The sequence below is a fragment of the Pipistrellus kuhlii genome, unplaced genomic scaffold (genome assembly GCF_014108245.1).
Source record: "Pipistrellus kuhlii isolate mPipKuh1 unplaced genomic scaffold, mPipKuh1.p scaffold_m20_p_3, whole genome shotgun sequence".
Classification (NCBI taxonomy): Eukaryota; Metazoa; Chordata; class Mammalia; order Chiroptera; family Vespertilionidae; genus Pipistrellus; species Pipistrellus kuhlii.
In genome coordinates, this window is record NW_023425529.1 from 858778 (window position 1) to 875509 (window position 16732).

General features: G+C 39.9%; 1 protein-coding gene across 13 annotated transcripts in view; it reads right to left on the reverse strand.

The window, feature by feature from the left end:
• TNRC6B (trinucleotide repeat containing adaptor 6B) overlaps nt 1-16732 on the reverse strand; it is a 205166-nt gene that overhangs the window by 14402 nt on the left and 174032 nt on the right. For 11 of the 13 annotated variants that reach the window (XM_036459340.2, XM_045587460.1, XM_045587458.1 and 8 more), the window contains 4 exons: nt 9200-9331; nt 8914-9018; nt 8554-8731; nt 429-566 (listed from right to left, as the gene is read on the reverse strand). In XM_036459340.2, coding sequence (XP_036315233.1) covers nt 429-566; nt 8554-8731; nt 8914-9018; nt 9200-9331 — 553 coding nt within the window. Of the gene's footprint in view, nt 1-428; nt 567-2272; nt 2371-8553; nt 8732-8913; nt 9019-9199; nt 9332-16732 lie in introns of all 13 variants that reach the window. The other 2 variants (XM_036459346.2, XM_045587461.1) reach the window with 2 other exon arrangements.

Below are 16732 nucleotides of genomic sequence, written 5' to 3' on the forward strand. Positions count from 1 at the left end.
GAAGCTACAGGTGATGGGCCTGGACTACTGAATTCAGAAACAGATTTTATAGTTTCTACAAATCGTTATTCATTCTGTGGCACAAAATCAAATGACGTGCTTTGGGATAGCAGGCAGAGAGCTCCAAGGGGCCACTGGAGCAGCCGCTGGGTGGGCATGCTTTTAGGAGTGGCTTATAAAGGAACCATGGACGGCTACAGGCTGACGGGGCTGAGGCCTGCCAGGGAGCCACAGCAGCGGTCCCTCTCCTATTTATCCTTGGCTCTCATAGACAGAGTTGAGTCCAAGCCAATTACTATTCATTGAAACGAAGGCTGAAGGAAGACTCCGAGACCTTATATCCATGCTTTACAATAATTTTACAGGACACTTCAAGGCCTGCTGAGGGTCAGAAGAGCGCCAACCCATAATGCTTTGCTTGCTCTTACCATTTTTGTGCATATTGGCTTCCTGTGTGGCCACAGAGGGCAGTCCCTCCATCATGGAGGTCCACTGTTTAAAGCGAGACTCCGTTCCAGCCTCTTTCCCGCCAACCATGCCATAGTCCATGCCGCCAGAGCTGAAGCCTGAAACAGAGAACCACATTTTATGTCTTTCTGTACATTTCTAGTATCAGTAACACGAGTTCTGAGGCAGAACCCATGAATGGATTCATTTGTAACTTAAAGACTAATTCTCAAGGAGTTTCATCCATAAACAGACATTTTAATTCAAAATACTGATCTTGGCTCTTGCTTGCTAAAAAACGTAACAACTGTTAAGGTATGAAAGTGTGTATGACTGCCATGTCATGCAGACCATCTCGCCCACCTATTAATTTAGCTGACATTTGTACCAAATAGAATGCTGGAGCCAGATTCTCCAACGGAGGTGGAGGTGTCCACACGTGCAACTAACTTAAAAATAAGAGCAGCTATGAGGTGTGGTAAGGGCACTGGGAGGAAAGGCTTTGCAGAAGAAGGGAAATTTGACCTGGGACCTAGGGGAGGTATGTAAGGAAATCAAGGAAACCAAGTACAAAGCTCTAACTCATGACAATATTTAAGGCATGAGAGTCTGCTGTAGTTCCGATGCTTGGCTAACTATGGATGGAGGCAGAGTGGCAGGAGGTGGGGGAGAAATGAAGAGTCATGTCATGCAGGGTCTTTATATATCAGGGAAAGGAGTTTGGACCTTTTCCCCTCTAAGACAGGAGATAAAGAAAATTTTAAGCAAGCAAGAGAGCAGTAGCTAGGTTGGTATTTTAGAAAGAGAACTGGCAAGGTGAGAATGGGTAGATGAAGGCCAGGACAGAATCTGAGAGATCACTTTGAAAAAAGTTTTCATGCAGTGATCAGATCCCAAAGCTCAAACAGGTAATTAGTAGGAGGCTGACTTTGCCCTGAGTCCCCCAGGTAAGCCTCGGGTGTCAGGCTTTCTGCAAGAGTTTTGGTGGGTAATGCTTTCCCACTGCAGAGGGCTGGACAGGAGAGAGCCAAAGCGAGAGACTCGGTGATGGGAGTTTTGCAAGGTCCACCATCCATTTGGGATCACAATGTACTTAACATTTTTCAAACCCACTGTCATAAAAGTAAAATAAAGGACTAAAATAAAGCAAAGAAACAAGAGAAGGGAAGAACAATGAGTAACCAGAGAGAAGATTAAGAGCTATAGTAAGTGTAGCAACCCAGAGAGTGATCAGGGTTCCCCATGCCGAAGCTCAGGTGGCTTGTAAGAGCCAAAAGCCAATCTATTCTTGTTCTAGAACGTGCAGCTCTGGCCAGGCAAGACTCCATGCTGCATCCACTTTATTCTCCTACCATCTGCTGGCGTTTTATTGGTTCCTAAATACCATTTACCCAAATTCCACTGAGGGTCCAGGACATGTGGTGTCTCCCCCCCCCCCCCCCCCGCCCCCGTGCTTCTCCTAGTTGTCAGGTATAGTTCTACAAATGCATAATAAATCAAGTTCAAGTCCATTTCTAACACCCTCTTGACATGTTCAAAATGTTGCTATAAATAGAAAGAACTCTTCTTTCACACTCTTTGTAACTGACTTCACTAGTCTAAGTAACTGAAGGGTGGAGAGTAGAAATCCTTGGTATGAGCTGGAATTATTTCAAATTAAACAATTTTTAAAAATAGGGTTTAAGATATTTTCATCTTTTGTCCTATGCAGCTGAGTTGAAATAAGACTGGAGGGCAGGGAAGCTGAACGGAACAAGGGCTTTCTCTGACATAAACTTTAATGGCCTAAGTGTGTTACAGCTCCTTGGGCAAATTACACCTCTACCTTTGACAGAGAAAACCAGCCCAAGGTGCTTGGATTCCAGGCCATCTGAAAGCTGGTTCCAGTCATTGAGAAAGAGCTTTTGAAAATAACTCGGGATTCTGGTGAAGATTAAAAACAAGAATGTAGGGATTAGTAGAAGGACAAGGAACCATTCCTTACACATTAATTTCCTTTAACGTTTGCTTTAAAATTTCTCTAAAACTCATAGTGAATTAAAGGTATTACATTTCAGCTGTGTAGAATTCTTTTGTGACACATGAAGTGTAGAAAATTAGTAAGAGTTATTAATCATAGGAAAGGGGAGTCCGCCTGAACCTTAAGCAAAGTGGGCATCATTCTCATTAGAAACTTGCAGATCCAATGCCCCCAAAATATAGCAGCATCTTTAAATCACAAGGTTTGGTAAGGAAAAACATTAAAGAGGCGTTAGGAAGGACAGAAGATGAAACTGCCTTGAAAGGCTCACCCTACAAACCCAAAACCATTGAGAGGGTAAAAAAAGTCAGTGCAAGATTGTACATGAATCTCTTTTTCTCGATGCTATGCAGGGCTGGCAATGACATCAGGACAGAGTGCACTCAGAAGCCCGGAGGGCGGGTTCTGGGCCCCAGGCTCTGAGCTGCATTAACAGAAAGCAGAGGGCACACCGCTTGTGATCTCTGGGGTACTCCTGAGCGATCAGACCTCTACACCCAGGAGAACGCTGACTTTCTTACACTGCCGTTTCATTAAAACCAAACTTGCTCAGTCCACCAAGTGGCCTCCCTGCAATTCTCCAGCTTACCAACACTTGAACTCAACTCAAACAAACCATTTAGCTCAGTTTAACGAATATTTATGGAGAACCTAATTTGTGCCGGGTGCTATGTTAGCAACTGAGGTAACAGAGAGATAAGACATGCCCCTTGCCTTCCTAGCGACTCATTTCTCCAGTATATCCCTTTTATCTATCTTATCGTTCTTACAAAAACAACCCTTTGTGTGTCTTTTTAAAAAAATATATATATTTTATTGATTTTTTACAGAGAGGAAGGGAGAGAGATAGAGAGCTAGAAACGTCGATGAGAGAAATATCGACCAGCTGTCTCTTGCACACACACACACCCCACCGGGGATGTGCCCGCAACCAATGCACATGCCCCTGACCGGAATCGAACCCGGGACCCTTCAGTCCGCAGAGCGATGCTCTACCACTGAGCCAAACCGGCTTCGGCCCTTTGTGTGTCTTATTGGTCCTTTCTCCCGCTGCCAGGCATCTTAATTCATCATCTGTTCATCACTACCATTGGCTCAGTGATTAGCATCTGAAGGAAACTCTCTCAAATGAACTTGTCCTTCACTGTTCCCTCCTTCACTCCCTTTGTAGTTCTCTATTTTCTTTTACTCCTTTTATTGTAGATTAAAAAGCAAACTACTGCTTTTGTAATGACTATAATAAACACATTACAAGAAAAACAAATCACTCAGTTGCCCATTTCACACACCAGTTCTAGTCCATGTCCACATGGACATGATAGTGTGACATTCATAGATACAAATGACTCTCCTGCTATTTTAAAAATCTATAATATTCATAACTTTACTTTTCACTAGGTATGCACACATAAATATTATAAATGTGGATGCATTTTAAACATAAAAAATAAGATTTTATTGGAAATGCATTTTCTATTAAGATGCGTGGTTGTTTTGACAATTAGTTCAGCTACCAATGACTGTGGACGGAAGGGGCCACATGCTGACTTGACTAGCTCAGGCCTGCATGGTGGTCCTGCAAACTCAGAGACCTAAAGTCACCACAATTAAACTGAAATTAAACTGTAATTAAAAAAAGTGATGATGGGCAGTTACGTCCTAGGCCAGTATCTTCACTGACAAGGTCAACCTTTACCTTAGCTGAGCCTATCTGTCTTTTTGCAACTATAATAACATATCCTGTGAGATGTTGGGTAGCTTGTATCTTCCCTTTTTCTGGACCCCTTGGGGCACAACCTAATGTATTGGGCGCTGGGCCAGAGACCACAAATTCCTTCATTATCATGTTAATTGTTCCTGTACCCACTAAGTTCGTGTCCATCATTTTACTTTTTCTCCAATCCCAAGGGTTTTCTCACTTTGCTTTCTCCCGCCTCTCTAGTCTATCGCCAATGGATTTCATGTAACCCACCTATGTCCCTCCTTTGATTGCAATGTATAAATACAGATGTAACCCACCATTCTCCGGAGCATTATCTCAATTCATTGAGGTTGCATATGTCGACAGTTTGGCTCAAATAAACTCACAAAAATTATTTACACATTTCAATGTGTTTTTTGTTGTTGTTTTTTTTGCGTTAATATGACTATGACTTATTAAAATGAGATCAAATTCATGCTACTTTATGCCTATTTTTACACTTTTTACACATAAAGCACTAATAAATTTTATATGAATAAGCAAATTGGAAAAGAAGGAGTTTTGGTATGACATTACTTTTTTTTTTTTTTTTAAATAACATCACTTACTTCTTTGAATTATTTTAAAAGTATATTCTACCCCCCCCAGGTTTGATAACATATATACTAAAACATAACTTTTAGATAGGTCATTATCATCTGACAATTTAATTTTCAATTTTGCTATAAGAAGAGATTTTTAAAAAACATCTGTTTTACAGAAACAATCAAATAAAAATTAATTAAGCCATCAAAAGTCATTTAACTTTTTAATTTTGAGAAAATATACCAAAAGAGGCTTTATCAAGAATTAAGATACTTTTAATTATTCCTGCTACCTTTACCCACAGGTTATCTTTTTTAGGTTGATACACTCAGCATTAGAAAGATTAAAATACTATTACTTTTGTTACATCTTTGCCATATAATCTTTTTTGAAAAAAAAATTAATCTCTGTATAAGCCTGAAATATACTTTTATCAAAATTTATAGCTATAGATTTATTCAAAACAGGCAGCCAAATCACTTACTTTGAGTCTAAAAAATATATTTTTCAATTTAAATAAGGTAATATACATTAAGAAAAATGATACAAAATGTACCTTGAAAGGAAGATTAAAACTGGTCAGATTACAATTAATATGATAAAGTCCTAATAAAATTAATTTAGCTACATATATATATATATATATATATATATATATATATATATATATATATAAAGGCCAAGCGACCAAAACAACTGGAATGACCTGTTGCTATTACTCACATTGAGGCCTGCCAACTATCTTGATCGGGGGCGGGGCTGGCTGCCAACCTCCTGCAGGCCCTCCCCCTGGCCTGCTCAGTCCCTATGAGTCCTGATCAGGGTGGGCCGGCTGGTCCCCACACATGCACGAATTCATTCACCCAGCCTCCAGTTATTTTATAAGTTATCAAATGTAAACAGGTTAATAAGTCAATATGTTCTTTTTCCTTGCTTCAATAGGATTTTAATACATAGTTAAATGTGTAAGTTACTTATGAAACAACAATATGATATAAAACAAACTTTTTTTCATAAATGCATATGTGTGTGTATATTGAACTCTGATCCTTTAGCTATTAGGAATAGTTAAGATGAAAACAATAATCACAAATAACACCATTAATCTAGCAAGGCATCATGATAAAATTTTTCAATATTCTTAATAAATAAGAAAGGTATATGTGCTAAAAACAGATTCAAAGTCAAAGTATAATTTTACTTTTTAATAGGAGGCAGAAAATATTAAAGCTGTTCTAAAGACTGATTGTCACTAAATTCATCATGACTTTAGGTCTCACTAATATTACCCAGTTTAAGAAAATCACACAATAAAGTTTATCCACAGGCTTTACCTAATGCATTGTGAAAACGTCTTTTCTTAAAAAATATTTTCACTGATTTTTAGAGAGGCGAAGGGCGAGAGAGAGAAACATTGATGTTAGAGAGAAATACTGCTTGGCTGCCTCTCCCACACCCCCAACCTAGGATCGAGCCTGCAACCTGGGCATGTGCCCTGACGCATAATCAAATCAGAAACCTGTTGGTAAACAGGATGATGCCCAATCCATTGAACCACAAAGACTCTTGAAAATGTGTTTTAAGAGTACTGTCAGTAACCTGAATGTTCAAGCTGTTTGAAGGTGCCTTTCTTCCCACCTGACACATGCTCTAGGGATGAATCCCGAGAAGAGCTGAAAAGCACCATAGCACTTACATACATGGAAAAACTGCTTGCAAACTTTGCAAATGCTCTCTGTGCTTTGAACTGCCTGGGCTCTACGTTGAGAACTACATATTCTTTGATACAAAGAAATGGAAGCAAAGTTGTCCTGCTTTCTTACAGCATATAACAGGGGTGGGGAAAGTCCAGCCTGTGGAATCATTTGGTCTGGTCCTGCCAAGGCATAGGGGTGAGTTAATTAAATGTTTGACCAAATATAGCAGGCTGATTTTTAAGTTGATAATTTGGTATGGCTGTGAAAGATGTTATAAATATCCAAATGGTCCTTGGCAGGAAAAAAGGTTCCCTACCCCTGGCGTATGGTGTCTAAATTCGGAACAACTCAACACATACCAAAACACCCAGGTTCTTAGGTCAAGCTTCATCCTTAACAGAAAGCATGATGAAACAGCAGACTGGAAACCCAGGAGATAACGACCTTCATTAGTTATTATGGGAGGCTCATCCTTTCCTGGTAACCTGGTGTTCTATACTCAGATGAGCATGCCCTAGGAAGATATGGGATGGTGGAGAGTCTGCCCTTCTGTGCCAAGTGGTAGAAAGAATATATTGAATTTAAGTCAGTTCTCAGGTGGGTCATTTTTAAGAAAGAGTATAATTGAGACTGGCCAGTGTTGCTAGTGATTGAGCGTCACCCCATGAACCAGGGAGTCCAAGTTCAATTCCCGGTCAGGGCACACACCGAGGCTGAATCCCCAGTAGGGCATGTGCAGGAGGCAGCCAATAGATGTTTCTCTCTCATCACTGATGTTTCTCTCTCTCTCCCCACCTCTCCCTTCCTCTCTCTGAAAGAAATAAAAACATTTATAAGTAGGTGCCTCACAGACTAGAGCACAGAGAGCAAGGTCATTTGTCCAGGGTCACCCTGCCACCTAGGAGCATGGATTGCAGGTTTTCTTGCTTCTGAGTTTGCGTAATAGAGTACCTTCTTCACCAAAATAAAATCTAAACGTCAATCTGAGAAGAAACCTGCTATGGTGTGTGGTACATTTTTAATTTTTGAAATTTATTTTTAAATCACTGTTGCCTCACTGATTGGATTCTGCTTACAACATGTTTCTCAGTTCTCAAAGAGCTATGATTTGCCTGCCAAGAAATTCTTTATGAATGTCAAAGGTGTAGCCTTACTTGTGTTAATTCTATTTAAATCAGATGAAATACAAATATCAGAAGAATTTTATCAGTTTGCCTTACAAATTTAATTTTAGTTCTCCATTTTCTTCCATTTTATCAGTCAAGTTAAACACCTCAACCTGTATATGTTTTAATATGTTATAACCTCAGGTACCTGTAGCACTCTCAGCATATGCAAACATTTAAACCAGTTTTTAAAAATTCCTACTTCTGGGGAAGGGGACTGCCATTCATCCACATAAAAAGACTGCTTTCCGGTCAGAAATTGGAGCCCTGTCTTTGCTATTTACTCACTGTGTGACCAGCTTCTGAAACCTATACTGTGTTTCCCCGAAAATAAGACATCCTCCGAAAATAAGACCCACTTACAGGTTTCCTTCTGAGTGAAATATAAGGCATCCCCCGAAAATAAGGTCCCCCTAGGCTAAACATGACAGATTTGATCCACTGATTCTGAAAGAAATGGAGTCACAAGAAATTCACCAGGAAATTCAGGAATTGGATTGTTATGATGATCTTCAGAAGATGATGACATAATTGTCATTGAATAAATGAGTAAATTCTTGATACTGTGGGATTCACAGTTTGTCTGGTTTGTGTTGACAACTACCATATGACCGTACCGTATACAGTTAATAAATTTCCTTTATTTTCATTTAACAATAAATGTGTACTGTATTCTTCTTCATGGCAAAATAAGACATCACCTGAAAATAAGACCTAGCCCATCTTTGGGAGCAAAAATTAATATAAGACACTGTCTTATTTTTGGGGAAACAGGGTAGAAACTCTCAAATGTTGATAACTCAGATACCTCTCATTTGTAAGACAGACCTAAGACTATATGCACTTTGTATGGCTGTTATGAAAACAGAGGGTAAGGTAGGGTCAATCCTTACCACAGGCTTAAAAAAAAGTAAATTCTCATCACTAACAACTTACCGGAACCATATCCAGGTATTGGCCCTTTGGTTTGAAGGTCTGGGAGCCCCACATTCAGAGTGTTGGGTACCATGTTGTCTAGATGTGGCTTGGGCCCGATGGGATGAGACGGTGAATGCTTCATGCTCGGCTGCCTCTGCTGCTGCTGCTGCTGCAGTGCGCTCACCATTCGAGCCAGCTGGAGGCGGGCAGTCCAGAGCAAGGAGGCCCGAGGGAGAACAGACACACAGTAAGGCCAAGTCCCGAACATCCCAGGAAAAGATGAGATTACATAGGATTCATTTTTGCTATCAAAGAGGTTTCGTAGAAATGCACTCCTTACGAAGAGCACCAGAGAGGGCCCCTTGCAATCCCATGTACCTGCTGCTCTTGCTGCTGGCGCACAGCTTGAGAAATCTTTCTCTGGTTTTGTAACAACTGCTGCTGCTGCTGCTGCTGCTGCTGCTGCAAGAGAAGCTGACATGCCTACGGGAAGAGAGAGAGGCCCTGAGCTTCCTTAATCAGGTGTCCACGAGCAGAGTACCACCACTTTCTTGGTCTATTGGCCATTTTTACCCCACAGATGAGCACACACAAAATGAAGCAAATCAAGTTAAAGAAAAAGTGCACAGCCCTTTTATTTACAGGAGGAAAACCTGCTACTTACCAACTGAAACTGGGGGATCTGTGGAAGCTGGCTCAGCATGGCAATTTGTTGAGGAGATAACTGGGGCCCCACATTGAAAAGACCTGGATTCAGGCCACTGTTGGGAAATTGCTTGAGCACTGAGGCAGAAACCTAGCCAAAAAAATAATAAAAAGAACAAACAAGTTGAACTGTCAGAATTTATCAAAATAAATTATTCTTGTGTGGAAATAATCTTAATAGATCTAAAACAGGAGTCAATTTTTTCCTTGAAAACAATTACATGATTGGGAAGATTACATCAAAGAATTAACAATGGTGATAGTATATGAGCTCTGAGTGGTGATAGTATATGAGCTTTTAAATTCTTTCATTAAACTCTGCAATTTTTTTACAACAAAAATGATAAATTTTACAATCATGAAAACATCGGCAAGATCAGAAAATTTTAATGACAATATGATGTTTGGCTGAGAAATTATTACTCAAAATGTGCTATAAAACAAAATATATCAAACAGTATAAAGCTACTTAACAAATGCTTAAAAGAAAGTATTTGTTATACAAATAAAAAATATATCAACTTATAAACAAGACAGTGACAGGCTCAGCTGGTTCCTTCTCCCTGGTTCTCAGGATTGAGCTAGGCTAGGCTGCAGGAACCTCCAGGGGTAGACACAAGACTCCCTCCCATATTCGGATTGCTCATTTAAGATGTCTTATCTGAGTTTCTCTGCACGTTCTTTCACTGAACCCACTGAGCCAGCTGGTGCCAAGGACAACAAACTTAATCCCTCTTCCATGAGTGGCAAGAAGCACCCTGGCCAAGAGTTTATTTCATTCCGGAGGCATGCCATTTCGGAGGTGTGTGACTCAGGGCAAGTTACTTATTTAACCTTTCCGAGCTTCATTTTCCTTACCTCCAAAATTGGAATAATATTAACTTCAGTGATTGTTTGAGAATTTTATGAGTTAATCCATGTCAAATGCTTAGAAATGCATTCCATAAATGCTCTGATTTCTCAGGATGGTTTTTCAATGTCTAGAGACAGTGGTTACAGGTCTCTTGTGTCTCATCTTTAGGCTAAATGTGTTTTGTTTTATTTTCCATTTGTATCTCATTCAATTTCTCAATGCAGAGCCCACAACAGAGAGCCATTTCCTAGAATAGTCTAGTACTGAGTAGACGTGGTCACCACTAACCCTTCTGTTAAATCCATGCTTTTGTTAATTATGCCTAAGATCTCAGTTTCTCCGATGATTGCATCATAACTCCAATTCATATACTAAACGTAATGTCAATTAAAATCTCAATATTAAAAAATAAAATTTACAATATTTTAAAATATTTTGCTCTATATATATTTAAGCATCTAGATTTTAAAATTTTATTAATTTATGATTTGATCTTAGGACCTTACATTTATCTTTATGTGCATGGCACATAGTAGATGCTTGATAAATACCTATTAAGTGAACACTCTATTTTAACTTATTAACAGTCACTCCATCCAATTCTTTTCTGCTTTATTATTCTACTTACTAGAGGCCCAGTGCATGAAATTCGTGCATGGGTAGAGTCCCTAGCGGCTGCAGGCTGCCAGCTGGGGCCTTCCTTTGCTCCGTGCAGCCCCCTAGTGGTCAGCATATGTCATAGCGAGCGATCAAATTCCTGGTCAGTCGAACTCCAAAGGAGACACTTTTCATATTAGGCATACACACACACACACACACACACATATTCCCAGTTTTTGTTTCCTCATCTGATCATCAATGAGAACGTTGAACTTGAAAGAGCTAAGTATAATCTAGTAATAAAAACTGCCAATAAAAACTCCTTTCCAACCTGAAACTGATCAGCTTGGGAATCCTCAGTCAGTCATTTACTAATCCACACAACTGTTTCAGCATTTAGCCTACATTTTTCCACCTTGTCTGAAACAAAGAGATAGCTTGTCAATTGGCTTGTCAAAACAGAGATACAACTGTATCATTCCTATAATCCAATATATATATATATATATATATATATATATATATATATATATTTTTTTTTTTTTTCTTTCTTCTTTTTACCAAAGAAGGAAATGAGTTAAATCAAAACTTGTTAGCAAGCTATGATTCTTTTTTTAAACAAATGTTTTTATTGATTTTGGAGAGGGGTCGGGAGAGAGAGGAGGGGGTGGTGGTGGTGAGAGAGAAACATTAGCATTAGAGAGAAACATCAGTTGGCTGATTCCCAAATGCACTCCAACCAGGGTTTGAACCCAAAACGTAGGTATGTGCTCTGACTAGGACCCGCAACCGTTTTGGTATATGAGATGGGTGACAACCAACTGAGCACCTGGCCGGGCTCTTCTCATCTTTTTAAATGTGGCTACTAAAAACTTCCCATTGCATTACATGGCTCATTTCTATTTCTATTGGACGGTGCTATTCTAGACTGTTGTTTCTAACTTCTTTTCCAACGTTTTTTCTAATTCATGGGAAATCCCCTCCACTTGTTTCCCAATCCACTGGCTTCCAAAATAAAAAGCCATTGTCTGAACTTTCATTTCTCCCCACTTCTTCAGTCAGTTTTAAAAGCTCTACTGAACAAATCAGCTAGTCTCCTGATCAATGCATTTCTCTTGAGAATGCATGCCTTTCCTTGCCAATAGTATTTCCTTCCCTTACTATTCCTACTAATCAAAACTAGCAAAAGAAACTACCATTCCAAGTAAAACATGCCCATGACATAGCAGTAACCTAAAGAAATTCATCCTAGGAGAGAAATATAAGAATATCTGTAACAGCACTGCCCATAATAGCAAAAATCTGGAAACGGCCCAAATGTCTACTGATATAATTGGTAAATATGTGGTGGTGTAGTATTCATGCAATGAAATACTATATAAACTGCAACTGCCCAAATCAACATGGGAAAAATCTCAGAAACACTGCCAAGTAAAAATAGTCAGGGAAAGCTATACACTGTATCGTTTCATTACATAAAGTGCAAAAAAGGCAAAATGAAGCAATATATTATTTAAGGATGGACAAAGACTACAAAGAAATGCTAACCCAAGACCATTTTATAATTTAATTTAAATGCCAGCATCTCATAGGTTTCACAAGTTGACAGTTACAAGGACTATAAAAGTTACACTTTGAGGACTTCCTACCTAGCTTTGCTCAACCGTTCCCTTCTTCAGATTGCACGAGTGTAGTCCTCTGATGACATAGAAGGACCAGAGAGAAACACAACTACTAGCTCCTGGCAAATGGCTCTTTGTACCTGGGTTGCAGGGTAATTAAAGTGCAGGTTTGCACATTCCCATAGCAGGGAGTTAATTACTCTGGCTTAAGAGCCATCAATTTCCAGCTGGGTTGGAGAAAGTGAAGATCTATTATAGTTGGAGCCAATATGGCAGTTAACGAAGCACTGCAGGTGCAAAATGACAGCAATTTAAAAAGACAAAAGCTTGCTAGAATATGTTACTTTCTGAATATCTGAATAAGGTAGAAAAACCCAAGGCCTGGAACATTTGTAATACCAAATCGTAAAGATTAGTTTCAATGTCTTCTTTCTATGCGTACATTTAATACTGACTACACATGTTAATCACATTTTGCTAAATAAACAAATTTCAAAAATGTAGGAAACCACAAGTATTTTATTTTCCAAGTGGAACACATACTTTGGTCCTAATGAAATTTGCAGCCTTCACTAAGTCTCTTAGATGAGTTTAATTATGCTTTCCTAACAATTCCACTTCCTAAATCATTCAGGAATGCGTCTTCCCATGACTTGACATAAATTTATCGAGCTCAAAAATCCATGCTCAGGGGAGGGAGAGTAACAGTGGGTGGTGGTGGCCTGAGAAAGCCTCTCTGATAAGGCGGCATTGAAGCGTAGATCCAAAGGAAATAAAGATGAAGTCATGTGGCTATCTGGGAGACTGATCCAGGAACAAGCTCAGTGTGCTGGGGCCTGTTGGCAGGAGAGGCCTGAACAGAAATGGCAGCGTGGCGGATAGAGGAGGGGATATCCCCAAGAGCCTCAAAGACCCCAGTGGAGAGGTGGCTTAGTGTTCTTACTGAGAGAGAGCAATAAGAGGACTGATACCCAGTAGAGTAGTAAACTTGATTTACCTTAACTTTCTACATTCATATAAACGTTCTCTATCTGTACTGTCCATATAGTAGCCACTGACTAGTTGTGGCTATATAAATTAATTAAAATAAAAAATTTAGTTCTTTTTCAAGTGCGCAGGTGGCTAATGGCTGCATCACACAGCGCAGTTTTTAGAAGTCAGGAGGCCATTTCTAGGAGAGATACGGTGGTGACTTGGCCACGGGTCATATTAGAGGAAGTGGTAAGAACTGGTCAGGTTCTGGATAAAGTTGTGAAGGAAGGATTTGTCGACGGACTGGATGTGTACTGTGAGAAGATGAACGATTAGGTCTCAGGTCTGTGATGTGAACACCTGCAGAATGAGAGTACCATTTACTTGAAGGAAGAGAATGTTTTTGAGGGGAGTGTGGGGTGAAGTCAGAAGTTCTACTTAGGACATGTTAATCTGAGATGCGAAAGGCATCCTGGTAGAGATCCCCAGACGTCTGTGGAGTTAAGAGAGATCTAGGCTAAAGACACAAGATATTTCCAGCCATTCCACTGGGTGAGATCACCTAGTAGCCACCGTAGATGGTGAAAGGAGTTCCAAGTTTGAGAAAGGCGCACTCTGATGTTTAAAGGTTAAAGAGTGAGAGGAAACCTATAAAGAAGATGGGGAAGAGGTAGCTGGAGAACCAATATAGGAGTCTGAAAGCCAAATGAATTAAGTGTTTCAAAAAGGAAGGAGTGCTCTGAGTTCCAGTGTTGGGGCAGCAACTTGGAAGGCACCAGGAATATACGGGGAGAAAATGAAGTGTCTGGCATCAGGAGAGGGCTGGTGGGGCAGCTTTCTCCCAGACAGAAATGCTGACAGAGGCCACTGTTCTCTTTCCAAGCTCTTCCTGCAAAGAGCCAATAGGTGGGTGCCATATCTGAGCCTCCTTCAATCTGGCTATCACTGTTTTCTCTTCCCTGGTGATTCCCTGACACCGCCCCATCAATCTGCTGAGCCCACCCAAGCTATTTCCAGTGGCTTTTGCATTTGAATGGCCTGTCTTGGTTCATGCTTCAGACTTTCTAAAATCTCTCAAACAAGTAGCATCACACTTTAGCGTGCTCCGTACCCACAAGTGGCCCCAACCCTGGCACTAGGGCAGCAAGCTTTGTTTTGCAGCGTGGCATTTACTGGGTACCTCCAAGTCCAGCACAGGTAACAGCCATCTGCAGATCACTTTGTAGCTCATGCCAGGTGGCCCCTGGCAGAACATAGGTTGTGGATAACCTTGGCTTATACCTTCTGGGAGGCCCTAGATCCACAGAACCTGGGGAAAAGCTTCAGACCACGATGAAGCACCAACACCGAACCACCTCCACAGGCGACACACTCAAGGGGTGGACTCAGCAGGCACCAGAGCCCCACTGAAGTCCTGCTCTGTGAGGTGGGCTCTTGCACAGATGATCCCATTGATGTGCCAACAGCAATCAAGGTTCAATTACAACAGGAGGGTGTGCAAAGCTCACACAGTGGAGGGCAGAGGGAAAGAACTTGGGAGTGCCTAGCTCAGATGACAGGGAGGCTGTGCCACTGGACCCTATAGAAGATCTACTACATTAGGCCACTTTACCAAGCCCAGGGGGTATAGCAACTCTACTGAATATATAGAAACAAACACAGGGAAGCTGCCAAAATGAGGAGACAAAGACACATATCCCAAAAGAAAAAAACACACAAAACTCCATAAAAAGAACTAAATAAAAATGGAGATAAGCAATGTACTAGATGCAGAGTCCAAAACATTGGTTATAAGGATGATCAAGAACTTAGTAAATGAACTTAGAGAGAACAAGATGAACCCAAAGAGGCCCACACCAAAACACATCATAATTAAAATACATAGGTTAAAGACAAAGAGAGAATCTTAAAAGCAGCAAGAGAAAAGCAGTTAGTTACCTACAAGGGAGCTCCCATTAGACTGTCAGTTGATTTTTCAACAGAAACTTTGCAGGACAGAAAGGATTGGCAAAAAAAAAAAAAAAAATTCAAAATGATGAAAAGGACCTACAACCAAGATTACTCTACTAAGCAAAGCTACCATTTAGAATTGAAGGACATATAAAGACTTACACCCCTCCCCCAAAAAACAACAACAACAGCTAAAGAAGTTTATTACCACCAAACCAGAAGTACATGAAATGTTTAAAGGGTCTTCTTTAGGAAGAAGAAAAAAGATAATATAAACAATAAAATGGCAATAAATACCCATCTATCAACAAACAATGGAATCTAAAAAACAAGAGAACAAGCAGAACAGAAACAGACTTTAGATACAGAAAATGATTTGGGAGAGAATAGGGGACTAAGTGAAAAGGGTGAAGGAATTAAGCAATACAAACTGGAAGTAACAGAACAGTCATGGGAATGTAAAGTACAGCATAGGGAATATCTATAATAACCAAAGTGTCTTATGCTAATTAACCTGACGACCCCCCGCGGCAGCCCTGTGGTGGGCAGGGACCAAGGCAGCCACTAATATTCTAGTAACTATGTATGGTGCCAGATGGGTACAAGATCTATTGGGATGATCACTTAGTAAGTTATACAATGTCTAATCACTGGGGTGTACACCTAAAACTAACGTAATAGTGTATGTCAATTGTAATTGAAAAATAATTTAAAATATAAATAAAAATGGCTTCCTAAGTTAAGCCCCTTTTTGCTAGTATACATACTTGGTTGAGTCCCTAGTACAAAGTGCTATGCTCTTCTTTCCTTAATAACACTGAATATTCCTCAGAGAAAAGTATCTCTGGCTTTTGCTTCCTACTTATTTCATGCTTGATGTCAGGTGAGGTACATCAGGACACTGTATTAAATTTAGAGCACAGAATATTATTTCTGTTGAAGAGTGAGCAAAGATGGTAATAAGCAATAAAGGTAATTAAGAACTTTTTCCTTTTTATTTATTTTTCTCTTTATTATTATTTTATATTCTTTATTGATTTCAGAGAAGGGAGAGAGAGAAACATCAATGACGTGAGAGAATCATTGATTGGCTGCCTACCGCACACCCTTCATTGGGGACTGAGTCTACAACCCAGGCACATGCCCTTGACTGGAACCAAACCTGGGACACATCAGTCTGCAAGCCAACGCTCTATCCATTGAGCCATATCAGCCAGGGCAATAAAGGCAATTTTTTTATTGTGACTGGACAGAGATTAAAATGTTTACTTGACACTTATTATTTTGGAAAATAAGACAAGAGATAAATAAGAAATTATAATAAAAATAAACAGTTTAACAGTTAAAAAAAAAAAAGAGAGAGAGAGAGAGTGACTGTGGCAAATGCTGCTGATACACTGAATAAGAAACTAGAGAACAGACCATTGTATTCCACAACACAAAGATCCTTGGTGACCTTCACAAGAAGGTCTTAATTCCCACTGCCACTGGACTC